Source organism: Mastomys coucha, unplaced genomic scaffold, assembly GCF_008632895.1.
Source record: "Mastomys coucha isolate ucsf_1 unplaced genomic scaffold, UCSF_Mcou_1 pScaffold15, whole genome shotgun sequence".
Taxonomy (NCBI): Eukaryota; Metazoa; Chordata; class Mammalia; order Rodentia; family Muridae; genus Mastomys; species Mastomys coucha.
Window position 1 is genome coordinate 148604868 of NW_022196897.1, and position 22161 is coordinate 148627028.

Consider the following 22161-nt stretch of genomic DNA (forward strand, 5'->3'; position numbering starts at 1 on the left):
TATCCTAAATTTCATCCCAAAAATATTCCCGTGGAATTTTCTAAAGGCAGACTTTCCATCCAGGAATTTCAAGTAGACCTAATGTCTCCCCTAAGGATGAAATTCACACCGTGGGCATGTAAAGTAAATGAGAAAAATAGCATAAATTGATATCTAAGATTAGATATCCCAGCCTTGAGTCACTCGGGCTCAAATCCTGACGCAACCACTTGCTAGCTCAGTCTTAATGGCTATATGTTCTTCAGTTTGGCTCTTAGGTGTACCCACATCCTAAGACTGTTAGGGAGACTGGGTGAGTGACAATTAGCACAGCCCTTGACAACTGCCTGGCTTATTTTAAGTACCTTAAGTCTGCAAGAGCGTCAGTCCTCCTGTCTGGCAGTCATTTCCCCTCATGCATTCATTCCGGGGACGTTCACTTTGAATCCTTCCTGCTCTGAGATACCCAGTGCACCTGTGTTTTTCATAACTTTTGAGTCTGGTCCCTATTATTATCCCTCTGTCATCCATCATTTCACCAAATGCTTTGACATCTTGCATTTTCTACTTCCCGTTCCAAGAGACACCAACTGCTCTTCCCCTCTGTATACTTCGGGTGGTTACCAGTCTTCATTCCAAGAGAGTCAGGACCCCTCCTGTCACATCCTAATCTAGACTGTTCTGATGAACACACGGCTAGAAATGAGCAACCCTGGAAATGCTGCTTCAGGTCCTGGTCCTGAGATTTCACAACTCATTCTCATTGAGGAGGAAAATGGATAGTGTCAAATAAGAAAATAGTTCAATAGAACAAAGGTACTGAAAAAAAAATATGTTTAACCTCTATCAAAGACCTTAAGTGATTTGAGCTTCATGAAAATAAGGATTTTCTCTAAACACTAAAGTCAGAGACATACAACTCTAGCCTTTAAGTACATGGAAGTTGAGGGGCTGGAGAGATGGCAGCTAAGAGTACAGCTACTCTTCCAGAGGACCCAAGCTGGGGTCCCAGCATTCAATACGGAGGCTCTCAACCATTTGTAGCTCTAGTTTCAGGGGTTCCAATACCTTCTTCTGGTCTTCATAGGCACTGCACAAAAGTGGTACACACACATCCATACAAGCAAAAGCATTCTCTCTCCCTCTCTCTCTCTCTCTCTCTCTCTCTCTCTCTCTCTCTCTCTCTCTCTCTCTCTCTCACACACACACACACACACACACACACACACACACACACACACACACACAGAAAACAAACATTAACGGGGTTTGGGTAGAGACAGGAAGATCGCTGAAGCTTCCTGGTCAGCTAGTCTAGCTAAATCTGTAAAGCTCAGGTTCAAGGAGAACCTGTGCTTCAGTAAATGAGGTGGAAGGCAACTTGAGAAGAAGTTCACCATTGGCCACTAGCTTCCACACGTGTGTTCACCCACACACAGACACACACCAGAGAAGAAACAAACAAACATAGAAGTCAGCAGGTTGTCCACAGATACAAAAGCTGCCAAGATTTACAGCACCCTCAAACACCAAGGATGTAAGTCAAAAAGCTGTATTGGGGCCCATGTGACCCAGAGCCAAAGGCTGTACCATCTGTTGTGTCTCAAAGGTAACATCTGTTCCATGGGAGTCCCGAGATAGAGCTAGGTACAGAAGGGGGACAACTGTTGCCCCTCACAAGCCCCTCCACAGACCCCCATGAACTCCCACTCAACTATGTCCATGTGTCAGCAACAGCTTCTCCCTATTTCCTGAGTGGATCCAGCCAACCTGGGTCCCCCTGAGAAATACTCATTAGCACCCTAAAATGAAGCTTTCCATGTAGGAAAAAAAAATCCAAATTGATTTTTGAAAAGACAACTGGGGAAATTAGCAAATGCATTCTAAATCCTTATCAACTGCACTTTACTAACAAATCTTAAACTCCACAGGCAGCATTTAAGATTTATTCTTATTCCTGCATAAGTCACTGTGTGTGAATATGCTCATGCGTGTGGTGACGTCCTTGGAGACCAGAAGAGGGCATCAGATCCTTAGAACTGAAGTTACAGGAGGTTGTAAACTGCACAGTGTGGGCTCGGGGGAACCAAACTGGGGGTCCCACTTAGCCACTGGGCCATCTCTCCAACCAGCCACCCGCAGTATCCTAAGAGATTAATTTCAGTCTAGAACTATTATAAAGAAAGGTGCAATTGACACCTGTCTTCTTCCCTATCAAAAATTATTGACTTGCCTTTAACAAATCTATCTCCCTCTTTAGAAAGAAATAGAGTATTACACACAAAGCCAAAATGCCCTTAGTTAGCATCCTGCTTCCATTTCTCCCATGTCTCTTCCAAGGGGTAATACCACCCATCTGCTGCTAACACCTCAATTATTTTGATACTCTTCAATGATTGATACTTATCTGATTCTTATACCCATAAGATCAGCTCTGTTTTCTGCCCACAGGAGGGGATGTGGCCTTGGAGATGCTGAGTTTGTTCCATAAACTAGAAGAGCCTATTGTCTGCAACATTCCTTAAGTAAATGCTCGGTTCATTGACATAAGATCATCCAAGATGCCACTGTAAGAAGCAACGGCATAGCAATACATGGGCTGCAGGCAGGAAAGAAGCAGGCCTTGTTGATGTTGATGTCTCACATAGTTACAAATGGTAACAGTGAAGTGCGAGGCCAGAGAAGGCCAGGCCAAGGTAGGTTTCACCTGTCTCAGCTTGCATGCACACCTTTCTTTTAGGAAATTATGTTTTGGGACTAAATAAATCAAGCAACACAGAGTTGGCCATACTGCTCTAAAGTCATGTTCACTGACCTCTGTAATGGGATGACAACAAGGAGTTCACTTCATTAGCCAGATGTCCATGGATAACTACCATGTCAAAGCAGGCAACAATGGGTCAAACATGTCTGAAACATGAGAAATGTCCTAGAAGAAGCTGAACCTAGTAAGATTTATCTGCTGTCCTCCACTTAACTGCTGGGACTAACATGATTAAAAAAAAAAAAAAAAGTCTGAGCCCAAGGCAATTGGCCTAAGGCAAAATCCATAGACCCTTCTATGTGAGATAAAGTAAGAGGTAGGAGGAAGGATCCAAAAAAGCTAAAGAGAGATGTCTGAGGTTACAGCCCAAAACCTCTGGGTCCTAAAAGGATACTCCTGGATCAACATCTGGAAAGGAAGTCTTGGCAGACGGAACTAGGTAGGACCGAGAGTCCCTGGAGGAGCAGGTGGCAGGCACTGGTTCTGGAATAAAGGATAGCTGTTAAGTTCAAGAAACCAGGAACAGAACTGAGAAATGTGTCCGCAGAAGCAATATGGAGATTATACAAAGGGATTTAATTATTTGATAATTGTTTTTATATAGGGAAAGGTAAAGACGATAAAGGTAAGAAACGTAAATTCATCTAATTCACTTTAAAAAATGACTCGGGATATAGTTTTTAACTAATCAACATTTAAAAATATATGTACAGTTTTTATAGGTAGCGGTGACCTTGAAATTCTATAATTTGCTCAACTTAGTTGCTCTTGTCTATGAAAAATGGGATCAAGAAGGTTGAGCCCAGAAATATACTTTACCACTTGGAATAGACACCTTCTGGGCAGAAAATATAAAAGTCCCGTTGCTAAGTCTGTCAGGAGCACATGTGTTGGACTTCAGTTTGAAGCAAAGGGTGGTTCCATAGTTAGGTGCAGTTAAGGGTTTCTGCATGGTTACAATGCATGCCTCAACAGTTAAAAGCTCTCAGTCCCCTCGCATCCTGCAGGTTCCACAGTTCCCGAGTTAACCTAATTAAAGTGGCCTCGAGACAATGCAATCAAAGCACTAAAGGTGGCCTCTGCTTTGTTCCACACAATTCTGTTTAGGGACTGATAGCCATCCTGAGGCAGAGCCAGCTGGGATACAGTGGTAGCAGCTGGCAACGCCTGGCTTCTTGAGGGATTTGGAGCTGTGGAAATATAACCAGTCTTCCCTCCTAGCCTCAACCCACTTCTGATCTGAGACAGGTTAGAGTCCTGGCTTGATGTCTTCGCCACATTCCCATTCACGAAATCCCTATCACAACAGGTGAACTTGAAGAAACAGTAAATGGACATCAATCAGAAGAAAGGTGTGGTGAATAAATTCACAGCCACTAAGACATTCAGAGCTCAACAACTGCAAATGGGGAAAGGGTTATACTCAACACTGATGTTGTAGAGCAAGCGGCACTGGTGACCCAGGCATGGTGTTTACAGTTGTACAGGCTTCAAAGCCACATGCACCACCCTAACTATATATATACATACATACATATGTATATGTATGTATGTATGTGTGTACATATATGTGTGTGTGTATATATATACGTACATATAGATAGATATATGTAGGTATGTGTGTATATATATAAATATACATACATATGTGTGTGTGTATATATATATATATATATATATATATATATATATGCACCTTACACAGTCATATTTAGCAGGGCTGAAGAAAACAGGGAGAAAGTGCTCTAAGATGGCAACATCACAAAGGGAAGGCTAGCCAGCCAGCCAACTCGTGAGACACAGAAAGGGTACGTTCAAGGAGTCTAAAGATACTCTTCGTAAGACATTTCCTCATCTCCAGCTTGAAGATGGCAAATTATGACACCTGCCAGCCTCCATAGTTACGAGATCCAATTCCTATGATAAATCTCCAAATATAAATAACATTTGTATATGTCTACATAGGATAGTGTAGGGTAATGTATAGTAATAGCATAGTTGTACTATGTTATGTGAAGTAGCATCATTGTTGATAGTGATACAATTTTAATATAGTATAATGCAACAACTAATTTTTAGAAATTTCATATAAAATGACTATGTAGTTGATAACGTTGATAAATATAACATGATGAAGATGTGTAAAGATCTAGAAAAGCATATTTATACTATATACTATATATATACATAGATATACATATATATATCTATGTATATATATATGTATATATATATATATATATCTTCTAGTACATTCTCTTGGTTCTTTAGTTTCTTGCCTCTTTCAAAGGGAACACAGTAAAAGCAATGGGATGTCTCTTTCAAAATTAGGTTACAAAGACTCACTGGCCTCCTCACTCAATCTGCCTAGGTCAGCTGCTGAGCTGCAGGCTGTCCCCAGCTGAGAAGGGCCCACGTGTAAAGGAACAGAGGGTAGCCTGAGGTCCCCAGGGAGTAGCTGAATCCCACAGCTACCTTGTGGGAAAGCGAGGCCTCAGCACAACCCAGGAAGCCCTCATAAACACCTCGACTGAATCCAGTGAGAGGCTCAGACCAGAGGACTCAGCTAAGCATACCAACTTCCTGCTACAAAGAACTAGTGAGACATCAGACCCAGCCTGGGGTGCAGCAGAAAGAGTGGGGGGGGAACAGAGAAAGCAGTTCCCTGTTAGGGTGAGACTGAAATCTTTCCCCTTTTCTTTTTCCTGAAAGTTGGCACCCAGTGAACCCTGGCAGGGGTCCCCAGCACCAGGCTTGCTTACATGGAGGGACCAGTTCCTAGATGCCTAAGGAAAAAAGAAACTGTAACATCAGTTTCTAGGCTGTACTAATTTAAGCACAAAGTGTGACAATGTGACAAACATTTTAATTAGATTAATAACTTCTCACATTCAAACAGACTTTATAAAATCCAAGAGCTAAATGATCATGGGTCTATGCTGTTTAGATTCCTGTTCCATTCCTAACTTTACCAGATGTCTCTGTTTTATCTTGTTCTAGGCTAATGTTCCAACAAAAGCACAAATGTGCATCCCAAATGTGGTGACGTCCCCAGGACTCTTGAAATATCACCCAGATGTATGTTTAAGTCAGAATACCTAAGAGTTAACCTAAGATCCAGCTTACTGTCAAAAAAAAATGAATGAATGAATGAATAAATAAATAAGAACTCTCAAAGATGTCTGCAGACAGTGTGAAAGGATGTGGTGTGGAGGAGATTCACGGCCCAAATTGTGAACATGTGAGCAGAAGCAAGTCATTAATATTTGAGGAAGTCAATCCCATCCAATAGCAAGTACTTTTAAAGCATTTTTTTTCTGTTTGCTGATATGAATTTGCTCATGCATTCACTCATTCATTCATTCATCTTTGCTCAATAACAAGGAGATAACTGAACTGCCATTTTGAGATGAATACATGACCAACTGCCATGTGAGGAAGATGATTCACAAAAACAGATTCTGTTTTCATGACCATTTCCAAACCCAAGAGACAAAAGGGGAAAATAGTGGTATCTGCGGCATTCTGGGAAGCAGGCTTGGAGGATGCTCTGAAGCAGGAGCTGGGGCCCTTGCTCAGGGACAGATGGGCATGAGCTCTGAATCCCGTCTGAGTACAAGGTTCAAGGGGGCAAAAGAGATCAAGATGGGTAACACTGATTTAAGATTAGCATGAAAATCAGGCATGGTGATACATGGGGAAGCAGACGAGAAAGTTCTCTAGCTTGAATTATAGAGCAAGAAGAGCCTAATACCCAAAGCCAGGGACTGGGGATAGAGTTCAGTGGTGCAGCACTTGCTTACCACCTGCAAGGCCTGGGTTTGATTCCTAAAACATGCATGCACATATTACACACACACACACACACACACACACACACACACACACACACACACAAACTCACAAATTATTCCAGAGAGTTGATGGAAGCCCCTAAAAAAGATAGACAGAAAACCAATACGGAGCTTCTTTTCTCAATGGTGCAGCTATTTATCTTGGCTGGAAACCCAAGGGCCAAAAAGCACTACACCTGTGTTTATGTGGGAAGCCTAAGATCCGTCTGCTAAACCGCCACATCCTTGGTGTCACGGTTTGTATATGCTTGGCCCATGGAGTGGCACTATTAGAAGGTGTGGCCCTGTTGGAGTGGGTGTGTCACTGTGGGTGTAGCCTTTAAGACTCTCATCCTAGCTGCCTGGAAGTCAGTATCCTGCTAGCAGCCTTCAGATGAGGATGTCTCAGAAGACATTGTCTTCAGAAGTTGTTTCATCCTCTGCCTGGATGCTGTCATGCTCCTGCCTTGATGATAATGGGATGAACCTCCGAACCTGTAAGCCAGCCCCAATTAAATATTGTCCTTATAAGAGTTGCCTTGGTCATGGTGTCTGTTCACAGCAGTAAAACCCTAACTAAGCCACTTGGCTTAGTAAGAAAGGCAGTGTGCTTCGATCACTACCCTTCTTTCCCAGGCCCATATCATATCCTGCCACCAAACCATGGTATCTGCAAAGCATGGGCATCAGCATTGTCAGCCGACATTTCCAAGCACTGTTCAAAGAGGCTGCTCCAACCTTCAATACTCAACAGTGCATAGAGCCATCTAATTCCTCGGGCCCTTTGCCAAAACTTGATTGGCCTTAAATTTTAACTATCGCCAAAGTGATGAGTAGCGAGGCAACTAGTTTATAGATTTAATTCACAGATTTAAGAGACTAAAAATCTACAGGCCTCTCAAATATCCCATGCAAGTATTTTGGAAACTGAATGGAGATAAAGTCACTCTCCTTGGGTGCCTGGTGGTATTCCTGCTTCACAGATGTGGGAGCAGAGAAATGCCTCATCAAGATCATACCACATACTTCATTTAAAGCTCGCACTGAAGTAAACAGTTTAAAGATTTGATTCCACAACACTCCACCCACTCTAAGTACATCATTCTGGCATGTTCTGCCACTTCCTGGAGTTAAACAATCATGACCACCTCCCAGCGGTCAAGCATTTCCATCATTCCAAAAAGCACTCTCACATCACCTTGCTAAGAACCCTTGCCCTATGCCCAGCCTGGATAACCAATGTTCTCCATAGCTTTGCCTTTTATGAGTCTCCCATACAATATGAAAGGCATCTAGCGGCTTTGACTTAGCATATGATTCTTGATATATGCCTTAGCAGATATCTGAAATTCATTCTCTTTTATTAGCAGCAATATCCAATCAGTTGGATTCGCCAGGTGATGGATACATACGTTACTTTTCATTTGGGGTGACTACAAATGATACTTCTGAGAACATTCATGCTCCCATCTTCCTCTGAACTTGTGTTTTAATTTCGGTCAGGTAGGTTCCTAAAAGTACGAGTGCTTCATCCTCTGGCAGGTGCAGGTTTCGTGTTTTAAAGAAATTGCCAAATTAATCACCAAAGTGCTTTTGCTGTTTTTTAGTTCCTCCCACACACACCCCAAAACAAATTTAAGATGAATATTCAAAAATACACAAAGGCCCCTTATGCACACTCCACTGGTGTGCAGAGGTTGGACGTGTGAGTGAGACACATACTTCATTCAACACTCCAGTGTGGGAAACGTCCAGTCTACCACCCTGCAGACGCCTGTACATTTATTATTGACTTACTGAATACACATCCCATACGGCTTGTGAGCAGTCCTCCTGGTGCATGTACTTGAAAGGCCAAGTGAATCACATTGAGATCTGGGGACCACTCATATTTTGTCCCTCCATCCCTTTACCTCATTCGTCATCATACATTGAGACTCACTTTCAACAGGCCCAATGAGGATGAGTGGTGGTGTCCTGTATCCAAAACCCTCCCTTGGCCTTCTATATCATGTTTGTACCCTACAACTCTTAGCCAAAAACAATAAATAAATCAAATCCTCCTCTCCTCCTCTCTCCTCCTCCTCCTCCTCCCTCCCTCTCCTTCTCCCTCTCCCTCCCCTCTCCTTCTCCCTCTCCTTCTCTCTCTCCCTCTCCTTCTCCCTCTTCCTCTCTCTCTATCTCTCTCCTCTCCCTCTCCCTCCCCTCTCCCTCTCCTTCCCCTCTCCTCCCTCTCCTCTCTCTCCCTCTCCTTCTCCCTCTTCCTCTCTCTCTCTCTCTCTCTCCTCTTCCTCTCCTCTCTTCTCCCCAAGTAAATAGAAGCACTCAGCAAACCCACATCAATTTTATGACCCCACCCAGTCACCCTGGTTCACCTGAACTCAATGCTATGTATCAGGGATTACCGCTGTCCCTTTCGACTGCATCTGATTGTTAAGTCCTGTGGCTTCCTTCCACTCCCATTCCATTTGAATCCACTTTCTAAGACGCCATGAGACCCCTTAACTGTCTTCTCTTAGGCTCATGGTACCAACTTCTAAACCTGACTCTCGTGTACGCTTGTAAAACCCATCACACCTGTTGGACACAGCTTGTTTCCCTAGCTTTCTAAGTTTGTTCCTTGGAATACCACAACCTACTATACCTTGGTCTTAATCTAGGCTTATTTATCAACTTCACAGATGCATCACACACTTTATTTCTGACGTTCGTAAGAGGCAGGGATGGAGGTGGGGACAGAGCCTGGCCACAAAGGAGGAGTGTATGTGAAAAGGTGGTAAGAGGAAACAGCAATAAGCCCTGAAGACTTTAACCTGATAAACTTTTTAAATCCGTGTCAGTTCAAAGGTCAAATTAAAACTAAGCATTCCTTTTACAAACCCCAGGACAGCCAAACTGACTATTGTCACCTGCTGGGACTTTCCACTTGAAATTTCTTTCTAAAAAACAGTAACAGGGAATCAAGACCCTCCCCCCCACCCACAAATGAATAAAGGATGGAAAACTAAAAAGCATCATGAAAGTCCAGCTGCCTCCTGGTCAATGCTTCATTTAGTTTGACAGAAGCACCGCAGCCCCAGTTGGATACACACAGGAGCACAGAGCAATGCCACAGAGCTCCCACTCTGGACAGAGTACCCCTCTTCTCTCTCTCTCTCCCTCTCTCTGTCTCTCTCTGTCTCTCTCTCTCTGTCTCTCTCTCTCTCTGTCTCTCTCTCTGTCTCTCTCTGTCTCTCCTCTCTCTCTGTCTCTCTCTGTCTGTCTCTCTCTGTCTCTCCTCTCTCTCTCTCTGTCTCTCTGTCTCTCTCTCTCTGTCTCTCTTTGTCTCTCCTCTCTCTCTCTGTCTCTCTCTGTCTGTCTGTCTCTCTCTCTTTCTCTCTCTCTCTCATGCATCTTCTGGTTTAGTCCTCACAAAATTCAGTGAGGCAGCTCTAATTACCCTCACTTTGCAGATAAGAGCTGGAGGTCGGAGAAGATAAACAACCTGTCCAATGTGGCACAGCTAGTACAAAAGGCAGACGTGGGATTCAAACCAAGAACACTGGGCGCCAGTACTCAGGCTCTTTTCTCCAAGCCGCACTGCCTCCCAAACACAATACTCCTTCCTCATCCTGGTTGCTGCTGCTGCGAGACTCCACCATCTCTTCATCATCATCGATAAATATTTATCAAGGACCACTGCCTACATAGCAATGCTCTTGTTTCCACAGCAACACGCAGTCAGAGAGTCATGGGAGTATCCTGTGCTTAAAAGAACGATGCTGTAATATCCTCTGATCATGGCTGTGAAAGGTGACAGCTCTACCACTACAAGAGAAGCCATCTCAGCTGGCAGCGTGAAGCCCGTGGAAATGTGCTTAGGATAAACAAGAAGGAACTGAAACCGAAGAGAAGGATACAGACTGTAGCCCAAGAAGGCGGTCTGCATTTAGTTCATGTTTGTTGTTGTTGCTGGAACAGAATCAAAGCCAGGTTTTCACATTAATTGTTCTGTTATTAGGAAACAAATCAAGCAATCCCGGACAGAGAGTAAAACGCAACTGTACTGAGAACAGTTCCCCAGAGGTATCCAGCAGCAATTATCGAGTTAAATGACTACATTGCTTACAACTGCCACCCGGAGTCGGTCCCTGTCAAGATCTGGCTTTAACTTGTAATACTGAAACCCACTGATAAATAGACTAATTATCCCTATATCTGCTTACATAGTCCTTGCCTTCCCTCGTCCTAAATCATGTGTTCTGTTTACCAACTATTATCAAAGCATTTTTTCTTTTACTATAAATTCCTTGCCCCCCCCCAAAAAAAAACACTCTAGAGTAAGAAAGAAGAAAGAAGGAAATTGCCTTTGATGACAGCCTCTGACTCTGACTTTTGGACACTGTGACCAACAGTCACAGAAAACCCCATCATCCCTCAATGTCCTAGATGTAAGCTTACAAATTGAAATTGCTTCTGAGACCGGGGAATCTTCAGATCAAAGGAATATGGAGAACACACTACTGAGTTTTAAAATGCATTATTTACTCAGACTCGCGGAAAGTTTAAAATAAGATACTTCAGAAGAGACCCAAACTATAATCATACTTATAACAAATTTGGATTCCGACAATACCACAATGAGGAATAAAATAAGAAGAGAAGTCCGTCTTAACAAGTCAACAGTTGCAGGATTAACGCGTTGACAATTACAGATGTTCATAAGGAAAGCCCCGGAAGAATCCAGTTTAAACGATCTAGTTAGCATTAAAGTCGAACGATAATGAGCTAGGTATAGAAAAAAAAGATCCCCATTTCTATAAATGAGCAGAGCTTAGAACGCACCAAGTCACCAAGACAAGCTAATCCCACTCCTTTAAAGAGCCCGGGAACAACGCAGCCGCTTGCTAAATATATGCTATTGTAGCTTTGCAAAAGCTATGGGCCCAGGTAGAACCAAAGGAAACATATGGCGCCTTCACAGGCGATTTCTTCCCAAACTGTACTCCAGCATTGCTTTTCTTCCCCGTGTGTTCCGAACAGCAAACAAAGAAAAGGTGCTTCCCCCTCACACTTCTCTAAATGTTTTAACAAAAGGCTGCTGAATAAACACATTACTCATTTAAAAATTGAACCGAAGTTCTATCCCTGAGATGAAAGCGGCTCGATTTGCATTTAACAGCTGTGAGCGAGCGCCACCTTGCGGGAGTATGCGGAACTGGCGTGCGTTTCAGCTCTGGACAGCTAGAATTCTGGAGCAGGTTCTGGGTTTGCAGCTGCTACCCAAAAAAGGTCTGTGGGACGTATTTGATCCGGTTTCTGCTGCGGGGACGTGGATACTATTAACGTGTGGATGCCCCGCCAAGCCTTTAAAATCATAAACTCATACCCGGGTCCCCAGGACTGCCCCAAGTATCCTTCTGCCAGCTGCCTGAAAACACACCTAAGACAGACCCCAAAGCGAGAGAAACAAGAAGAGCCTTGAAGCATCTTCAGAATGATGCTGAGGCCGCCTCCTTTCTACCCCCTTGTCCCAGCCTTTCAGCTTCAGACATCTCAAAAAGAGTGTCTTTCTTCCTCGCTCAACTTCCCTGGCATGAAAACAAGCAAGCTGTCCCTTCCCATACATCCTGTGTCCAGTTTCCATTTTAACATCAAGTCAGGGGAGAAAACCTAAGACATTTCTAACGGAATGTCACTCCAGCAGTTCTTCACCTCCAAAGCAGCCTGTTTAGAGACTTCCAGAAGGCTCGCTGTCTTTCTTTCCCTTTCTTCCTTCCCTGATTTCTTATGTGAGCACAGCTGTTGCTTAGCAATCCGAAAGGAGCCCTTTCCTAAGTCCCGCTGACATGCCTCAACTGCCCCCGACCCTGCGACACCAGCTCGGTGTGGTCACTCCGAAACCAAAGGTGCTAAGAAACTTGGAGGTGATTTTTGAACTTGGAGCTAAAACCCTCCCCCACCTCTCCTTCCCTCTTTGAGGGACCCCCGGATGAAAGCCCTACCAGTGGGGTTTTAGTGATGAGAGAGACCCTCGGCCGTGGTCTCCTCAGTTCAATTCGCCACTAAGAAGACACCAGGCAGACTCTGGGAAAGGAGCTACCTGCCTATGGGCAAGCCGAAAGATGAGTGTCCCGAAGTTTTCAGAAGCCCACTAGCTCACTGATCAAAGCCACTGCACTTAAAGGGCCTTAGCAGGGTACCCATTACTCTGGACAGAGCTAGGAGGTGAGCTGAGGGCTTAGCCGTGTGGGTCATTCACAGGAACACTCCCATGGGAACCCCCAGCGGCTAAGGGCTGGCTGTGGGGAGCGGCATGTTTAGAACCACACTGGATGATCTTCGGTGTCTCGGGAGACACGAAAAGCCACCGCCCTGGCAGCCTGGGCCTGCTAGGGACCTGTGCTCCCCACTCCAAGAGCGCGCAGCCCAGGCAGCCGCCCGGGTGACAGTGCTCCGCGCCGGGGCGAGAAGCGGCGCCTCCTCCCGCCACCCCGAAACACTCGAGTGACAGGTTCCGACAAGTGGGAGGCAGCAAGTGGAAATATTCGCAACAGCCGCGGAAAGTTACTCCCGCCCTTGGGTGGAGGGGGAAACGGCAGGAAAGTAAGGCGACGAGGGGCCAGAGGGGGACCTGGCGCAGGACTGGGCTCGCCTGGACGCAGCAGCTGCGTCCGGAGACTGGGACGGGACTCCCACCGGGTCCCGGCATCCCCCTGACTACCGGACCCAACTTTCTCCTCCCAGGGCTGGGGAGGGCGAGGGGATCCGGGGAGCCCGGCGGGCGCACTCACCTGCGGCGCTCTGCGCTCCGGCGCCGGGCAACGGCGGCCGCTGCAGCCCCAGGAGCAGGAGCCGGAGCAGGCAGAGGGCGAGCGCGCCAAGGCTCCCCATCCGGGCGGCGGGCGGCTCAGCCCCTTCCCGAGGGCGCCGGGGCCGGGACTCGGGCGGGCGCGGGGCGGCCCCGCATCGCCAGCGCGGCTGCAGGCAGTGCGCGCCGCTAGGCTCCCGGGGCTGGCTCCTCTCCGGCTGCGGGAGCCGGCGCCGCTGCGCTCCGAGCCCTGGCGCGGCGCGAACTGAGGCGCGAGGCTGGGCGGGGGCGGGACGCGGGGGCCGGGGGGCGGTGTCCCCAGAGTCCTAACGCCGCCGCCGTCGCCGCCGCCCGCCCGGGCGCTCCGCCTCGGCCACGCACACACACCCTCGCGCGCACGCCCGCCCGCGCCTGGCACACGCCCGCGGCTGCCACTCGCGGGCTCCCCCACGCACCCTCTCCTCCACGGCTGGCCGGCTCGGGGCCGCTCGCGCACTCAAGCGCGTACACACATCGCTCTTGCACCCACAGGATCTGCGGGGTATTCGCCTCTTCGCCCCGCGCCACACCACCCAGCTGAGCATCGTCTTCAGGCTACGCTGCGGGGGCGCAGGTACGAGGCGATGGGGGAGGAGAGAAACCGGCAAGAGCCTTTGAAGTGAGGGTGGGAGAACAGGTGACTGGGGGGCAGTGCGGGCAGGCAGGGTAGGGAGAGGCCGGATCAACTCCGGACTACGATGCTGGGCTATGAACTACGGGAGGGGGGGATGCTTCTTCGCAAAGCTGGGGACAGCTGTTGAAGGGTCTCCTGCACACGCTGAAATTCTCTCATATATTCATATTCTCCCTTTCTCTTTCCTTCTCTCTCCCTTTCCCTCCCTCTCTCCTCATCCCCAATCACCTAGCCAGCGGTCCAGCACACGCACACGCCACCTTAATCACAACTCATCTCTTTCTCTTGTCCCTAGCCCCGCCCTCCACACACAGGTGTGGGAATCTCTCCCCCTTCTCTAGCTGCCTCCTCTGTTCGTTCTCCCTTTCTTAAGAGATAGAATCATATAGCTTTTTTTTTTCCCCCGTTTTTCTTCCTTGTCTGAACAAAGACCTGGTTGGGGCTGAAGGCCTAAAGACATAGATCACTGGGCAGTGCCTGTCACAGCCCACAGGCCGGCCACCAGGGGAGGGATGTGAGCCTTGTATATAAAGGCCATGGATAAAGACACCCAAAGATGCTGAAGGGATTCCTACTTTGTAAACACTTTGCTGCCTGCCCAAAGCCCTCCTTCAGTTTAACGAAGTGCTCCCCATTCCCACTCCACTCCCTTGTTGGAGTCCCAAAGGACCGAATCGGATAGATATTAGGAATCATATGGAAGTCAAACACAGCCATGGTCTCCAAAAGAGGGGCGCCGGGAGGGGGGCTCTGGGCTGGAGTTGCTTTGGCAGAGAATGTACAGAGACTCACAGGTACCCCAGCTCTGCCGAGGTGGACATTTTTATTGAACACCAGCCCATTTATTTCTCCCAGCCCACACTTGTAATTCCAGGCAAAAGCTTCTACCTGGCTCTGGGAGACCTACTTCCTCCTCCACAGCCTCCACTTTCCTCAAGATAAACACAGGGTCCAGCCCACTGCGTGACCAAGCACCTCCTCCCACACTTTCCTGTCAAAACGCTCTCCCAGGGGAGAGGACCCCTCCCCCCCCAAAAAATCCTGCTGCTTAGCCCTCACTCCTGAGAACAGGGTTTGCAGTCTGTGTGGGGAGCCTGGGAGTTAGACCTTTTGCAAGCTACCTTAGAGGTTCTAAAATGTTTTACTAATATTGACAGTGCACTTGACTGGGTGTCATAGCCTTGGCTGTTCGCTGGTGACACAGGATATGGTTGCCCCCCTGGGAACAATCAGGATAGAAGATCCCTTCCACTCAGAGCTAAACTACCAACTGTTTGACACATCCCACCTCTCTCCAGGCCTAGCCTTAAGTAAATGAGTTAGAATGCAAGTCTCAGAGAAGAAACCTGACTCCAGCTGACAGCTGTGGTTGTCCTGGCTGATGGGAGACTGGGGGTGGTGGGCCCTGACCCAGGAGAGAAGTAGGAGGTCACTAAGCCACTAAGCAGTTTGGTGTAACTTGTCAGAGCTGAGTGCCTGCCAATCCATTCCCTCTCTCGGGCATTCTAAGTATAAACCAGGGCTTGGTTCTCCGGACATCTTCTATGTGAACAGCACACCATCCCTCAGCTCCTGAGACCATGTTACAGGATGTGGTATCACTGTAGCCAAAGTTCCAAAATCGGAATGGGGATCACACGGCCCCAAAGGAAGTACTCTTGTTTCTTGGTGACAGACTAGCAGAATGTGACCTGATCACAGCACCAGGTCTTGCTTGCCCAGGTGCAGGGTCTCAAACCAGGGCCCTCTTGGGTTTTGTCTGGAGCTAGAGTTCCCAGGCCCTGTGCTCCACCTACAATCTAGGATGGCATCTGGCCTCACTGCCACACTGCACCATCTCACTTCCCCGCTAAACTTACTGAAGTTTCTCTTTGAGATATTTGGTCAGCAAACCTGTTGTCAAGCCCCGCCCCACCCCATGTGCATCGCCTAGGAGATGCTATCTCTCAGCTTGTCTGCCCTAGAAGGTGGTACCCACAATGCATCTGGACACTTCACTCAGGGCTGAGGGCAGAGGAGCTTTAAGAAAGGAGGAGGGGAGGGCGGGTCACACAAGATCAGAAATACCCTAACTTATCTTCTCAGAACCAGCTTGAACCAGCTCCTCAGAGGGCTGGGGTTCAGGTCAATTCCTTACTTCCAGCATGAGCAGCCCAGAGAGTTGGGGAGCATCTGGTTAGGATAAATGGCTGGTTAGGAGAAACAGCCATTTAACTCCATGCATCTGCCCAGTGGGAGCCTTCATCTTGGCTCCTAGCTCAGAGCAGGCTCTGCAGCAGTGCTAAATGAAGGTAGAGAACAGGGGGTGTCCTGTGATAGCTAGAGGGAGTGGGTTGAAGGAGACTACAGTGGGTACTCCACCAGTTGTGCTCCTCCAGTGCTGCTGGACCAGCAGGCCTCTCTCTCATCCTCTGGGCCATTATTCCATTTACTCTGTGGGATGCTTGGCAAACCTCTAAAAGCCTTAGTTTTCCTAGCTGCATAGTGACCTACCTTCCAAGCTTAGTAGGGACCAACACAAGAGTATTCAGATGTTGTCACTTCAGGTCTCTTTATCTGGGAAGATTTCAAGGAAGTGGAAAATCCAGTCCAGTGTACCCTCTTAGCAGTGAGTGACACCTGCTGTGCTCACAGTGAGCATGGGTCCAAGAGGCCAAGGCTGCAGCCTGAGCAACAGGTGTGGCCTGTGCCCTCTGGGGAGGAAGCATGCACAAAGAGAGGACAGACAGTAAAGCACAGAGACCTGCCTCATCCCCGCCTCATCGCCAGACTCCTTCTGTCCCAGTGTTTCCCAGGCTGTCGGCAACCAGGAAAAAGACACTCAAGGGCAAAGCGCCTCATTTACCTGTGTAGAGAGGCCAGTGGTGTGACCTTTGATTTACCCTCATGTTATATATAAGGAAACGGGGACTCAGGAAAAACAAAGGTCTGTGTGAAGAGATGCTGTGTCCCCTCACATGCCGCGGGTAGCTGCACTCTTCTTTCTGGGACATAAGTATATATTTGCTAGGTAGCTTATAATTCATAATTTCAGTCTGTGTCTAACCATACTCCAAGTGCTCAGAGGCCACAAATGGTGAGCAGCAGCCAAAAGCCACAGCTATAGAAAACTCTACTAACACTGCTTATGCCCAAGGTCGCCACGCCTCTCCAAAATCTGACCCATTGTCTATATTATAAAGTTCTATTGGGCCGCAGCCATACACAGTCCTTGACACACTTCATATGGATACTTTTTTTATATAAACATCTGTTAACACTGTTGTAGAGCAGAGGTGACCAAACCATAGGCCATGACTCATATCCAGCCCACTGCTTGATTTTGTTAATAAAGCATTATTAGCACACAGATTCATTTATTTGGTACATTATCATTGGCTGCTCCCAATTTGCATAGGCAGCCATGCCATTCATGCCTTTAGCTTCATGAACAAGGTGTGCCCTCTTTTAGATAAAAGTCTCACAGGACAGTCTGACAACCACTGACCAATGGAATATCTGGACCAGGAGAAACTAACTTTCTCTCTCTCTCTTTCTCTCTCTCTTTCTCTCTTTCTTTCTCTCTCTCTTTCTCTCTCTCTCTCTCTCTCTCTCTCTCTCTCTCTCTCTCTCTCGTGAATATGTTTCAGTACAACTTTTCAGGACCTACCCCTACCCTATAGAAATACTAGAGATAGAGCCTGGGGATCTTTGCATTAAACAACTGCCAGGTGATTCTGATAGGAGCTCAGGCTGGGAACTCACGTTCTAACACACTCCTGAAGGAAGTGCCAGGAACTGGCATAACTAGGATGCTCATGGGCTTTCATGGGTGATGGAAGACTTTGAAACAATGTCAGAAGCAGCGAGGCCATGCTTGCTCTTTCTGTAGTGAAACCTCTGACAGCCTGAACCTAGAGCTGTGCCAACCAAGAGATACCCACGTGAATGCCCAGGCCCTACTGCCTGCCTGTCCCACCCTCCCGAGGAGCTGTCAGCGTATTTGGAGCTGCCTCCACACATAAATTCATGGACCAGCTGTCTCTTTTAATCTGGTTGCAAGATGAAACCATTAATAGATGTCAGACACATTGGCAATGATCTCTTCATTAATAATTTCCTCCTTTCTGAGGAAAAAAAATTAGTAACAAGCAACCATCAATAATTCAGAAATACAAGTTAACCTTTCTATTAGCAGAGTCACCGTGCACACAGCACAAAAACTCAGAGCCAGGAGTTCTGGCTTGAGTCGTGTTTCGATGGTAGGGATATTAATATGCATTAATGCTGTCTGTCAAGACCAAATATAAATAACCCAGCTGCAACTTAGAACTCATAAGTATGCTCCAAGTGTGACCTTCTGACCCAGCCATTTGGTTCTTTAAAGGCTTGGATCAGCCAATCATCTTGCTGTCTAAGAGAAGGCCTTTGTGAAGAAATCCATTTGTAGCTGGAGACCCCTGAGACTAGAAAGATTTCCCCTATCTAACCCCGCTGTGGTGTGATCTCCTACCTAAGGGTTCTTCCTTGAGAACAGGCAGCCTGAACTAAAAACATTCAGACTTCAGACTTCTTTTTGAGGTTGGATGGGCTCCAGGTGAGCACTCCCAACTCCATAGACTCCCCCTCCCTTTGTCCACCAACCCCAGGCCTGCCCCACCTGGCTCCTTGGTGCATTTGAATGACCCCCTCCCCCAGGAGGTCTCAGCACCTGCCCTTCCTCACACCTCCATTCACTATCCAAGCTACCACAATCCAGGCACTTTCCCTCTCCAAGTCTGTTTCCCCATCTGTGAAATTGAAGTGATTATCCTCACCTCACTGAGCTGATGTGAGAATTAAGTAAGTAATGAATGTAAACACACCTACCATAGGGTCTGGCCCATTCAAGAGATCATTCCCTGGCCTTTCTTCCTTCTCCAAGTCTGAGATTCCCTATCCTACTCTGAACTTGACTCCTAGGCCAGTTCTTCTAGACACCTGGATGACAGCTTAGCATGAAGAGCCAGCTGCCTTCTCTTCGAGCCAAAGCATCAGTACGTGGTCCAGACCATTGGCAAGTAGACCTGGGCATCCAGAATTTACAGCTCGGACTGCATCTCTGCATCTCGCCCAAAGGGAGTCTATGAAGCAGCTGCTTCTCTTAATTAAAAAGGAAACTCAGAGATGAGCCATGGAGGCTTGCCACTCACATTTGCCTGGACACTGCCGGACAATGGGGGATGTCCTCACCCACAGGTGACACCACCCTCCGCTCAGGCTGAGAGACCACACAACACACTGGGGACAGGGTAGTGTTCATGTCTGGGTCTTGCTTCCAACCAAGTGGCTTTCCTGATAAAATTAGGGAGAAAAAGCCACAGTTCACAAGGCAGCCTGGTGTCCTAGCATTGGATATGCACCTATTGATCGATTGACTATTGGGTGGTTGGTTTTTTAAGATAGCCTCTCTGGGAAGCCCTGGCTATCCTGGAACTCACTCTGTAGATCAGGCTGGCCTTGAACTCAAGAGATCTACCTGCCTCTGCCTCCTGAGTTCTGGAATTAAAGGCATGTTCCACCACTACCTGGCTAAGTACCTTTTTAGAGCCTTAAAGTCTCTCAGGATTCTTAGCCCTTCTACAAGCCCCTAACTACCAATCTGGATTCCAGAAGGTTCCAGGTCCGGATGGAACTCATCACACTGAAAATCTGAACCTGTTACTCCTGTCTGTCCACTGAACTCCACCTTTAGTTCCTGCCCAACCCTTCTCACAACCATGAAGGAAATTCTGAAGACACTCCACAAGTGGTCACTCACCAGGCAGGTAGATCTCTTGAGTTCGAGGCCAGCCTGATCTACAGAGTGATCTACAACTTCACACACTACTACTGCCCTGCTGCCTACAGCATGAAGTCCACAACCCCAACTCCAGCCAACTGGACCCTCCAGTGGCTGGGCAGCCTGCCTGAGCCCTCCCCTCCCATAATAGCCTCCCCCCAGGGAACTCTTTGCCAAGTAGAGAAGATGAGCATTCAGAGTACTGGAATAGCCTAGGCAAGTGCTCAAAGACCTGAAAGAGTATGTGTTCAACGTTCCAGGATGTACTGAAGGCTGTTCCTGATGCTTGTCTATGCCTCAGTTTTATTTGCTCTATCCCTTGTTCACACACATTCTTTACTCCAAGCTGCACAAAACAGATTCCCATCACTGCCCTCTGGGCCTTTGCCTGTACAGCCCACTCTTTCCCATATGCCAGGGTCAAATTACTTATCTGGGCATCCAACCCCTTCAAGGATCAATGCGGAGCATTGTCCACAAGCTAGGCTGTCTGGATTGCTCTTCATTTCATTTGTAAGTCTCCCATTTCTACAATGTTGAGAGTGCCAGGATACGTGTCTCATATCCTCGAGTCTCCACAGCCAAGCCCCAACTAACACTCAATAAATGTTGCTGATGACCACAGTCTAGTTTACCAGCCAAGATCAAATACATTTAGGATGTTATTCCCAAGCAAGAGTATCTATGTCCATTTATAAATAGGCAAGGAGCCAACTCTTCAGAAAGAACCCATAGTCAAGGTCTCAAGTATGCACATGGAGAAGTTCCAGGGTGACATTTTCCAAGATGTCCCAAGTCCTAGGAAACAAGTGCTCTTGGTAATAACTCAATCACCTCATGGTCACAAACCCAGGACTTCAGGGAAAAGCTTGGATGTTTGTCCTATGTGTCAGGCTGGGCCCAGGGAACTCTTGTTAAAGGACACAAGAGGATGGCTCTGCTGTTTGGGTTGACACTGACCCAGCAAAGGTTTTACTGCCAACCTACTACCAGAAGCACCACCCAGGGAGCAGCCATGATGAAGGGCTCAGAGCCTTTGGTAGCCTGCCTTCCCATGAGGCAAAGTCTTCTCCCAGTGTGGCATTTTCCCCCCTTAGCCTCCTTTCATTTCTTACTCCCCTTTCCTCTCTGTGTCTTAGCTCTCCTTCTCTGTGTGAGTAGTTAGAGAACCTGGACAGTGGCCTCTTCATAGATTGGTACCTCCCGGAAATGAAACATCTCTGGCGGTGAAGGACCTGAGTTACCCATTCAGAATCCACACTTAGAAAAGCAAAGCCAGGTGTAGGGGCTGACACAAAGGCTCTGTGGCAGAAGGCACTTGCCTGGCAAGCCCAGAGGTCTGAATCTGATGTGACGAATCCATAGAAAGATGGAAAGAACTTACTCCACACAAATTTGTCCTCATGTGTCATGATATGTGTTCAAATGTGTTCAAGTACACACACATGTACATGTGTACAATATACACTAATAAAATAATAATAATAATAATAATAATAATAATAATAATAATAATAACTAAAAATAAAATGAAAAGGCCAGATGTGATGGCACATTCTTGTAATCCCAACACTAAAGGCAAAAACATGGATCCCTAAAGCTTTCTGACCAGCCAGCCTAGCCTCTCTGATGAGTTCTCAGGCCAGTGAGAGACTCTAACAATAACAAAATTGTGGAGAGCTTCAGAGGAACAACACCTACACACCACACACAAACAGACACACACAGACATAACACACACAGAGACACACACAGACACACACAGAAACACACAGAGACACATATAAACAGACACACACAGACATACACACAGACATACACACACAGAGAGACACACACAGAAACACACAGAGACAAATAGACACACACAGAAACACACAGAGACACATACAAACAGACACACACAGACATACACACACAGACACACACAGAGAGAGACACACAGAAACACACAGAGACAAACAGACACACACAGACATACACACCACACACAAACAGACACACACAGAGACAAATAGACACAGACACACACAGAAACACACAGAGACACATACAAACAGACATACACAGACATAACACACACACAGACACACACACAGAAACACACAGAGACAAACAGACACAGAGACACACACACAGACATACACACACAGAGACGCATACAAACAGACACACACAGACATACACACAGACAAACACACACAGACACACACACAGTGAGACTTCATGTACTACTCTCTGAAACTATGCAGTAAACAGACCCAATGAAGACACGAACTGGCTGATCTGGCTCACACTCTACTTCCTAAACAGATGAATTTG

The 22161-nt window shown here is 47.0% G+C and overlaps 1 protein-coding gene and 1 long non-coding RNA gene across 22 annotated transcripts in view; one reads left to right on the forward strand and one right to left on the reverse strand.

The window, feature by feature from the left end:
* Ptprt (protein tyrosine phosphatase receptor type T) overlaps positions 1–22161 on the reverse strand; it is a 1176099-nt gene that overhangs the window by 1142390 nt on the left and 11548 nt on the right. For 6 of the 21 annotated variants that reach the window (XR_004119009.1, XR_004119008.1, XM_031372635.1 and 3 more), the window contains exon 1: positions 13350–13695. The exons of 1 other annotated variant lie outside the window; for it this stretch is intronic. Coding sequence is in view for 18 of the 20 variants with exons in the window: in XM_031372635.1 (XP_031228495.1) it covers positions 13350–13449 (100 nt within the window). In the remaining 2 variants the exon portion in view is untranslated. Of the gene's footprint in view, positions 1–13349; positions 13697–22161 lie in introns of those variants that run through there. 14 more of the 21 variants (XM_031372633.1, XM_031372632.1, XM_031372629.1 and 11 more) reach the window with 8 other exon arrangements.
* LOC116091330 lies at positions 13438–21324 on the forward strand. Its single transcript, XR_004119010.1, has 2 exons — positions 13438–13979; positions 18981–21324. It is a non-coding gene; the product is annotated as an uncharacterized LOC116091330 (long non-coding RNA).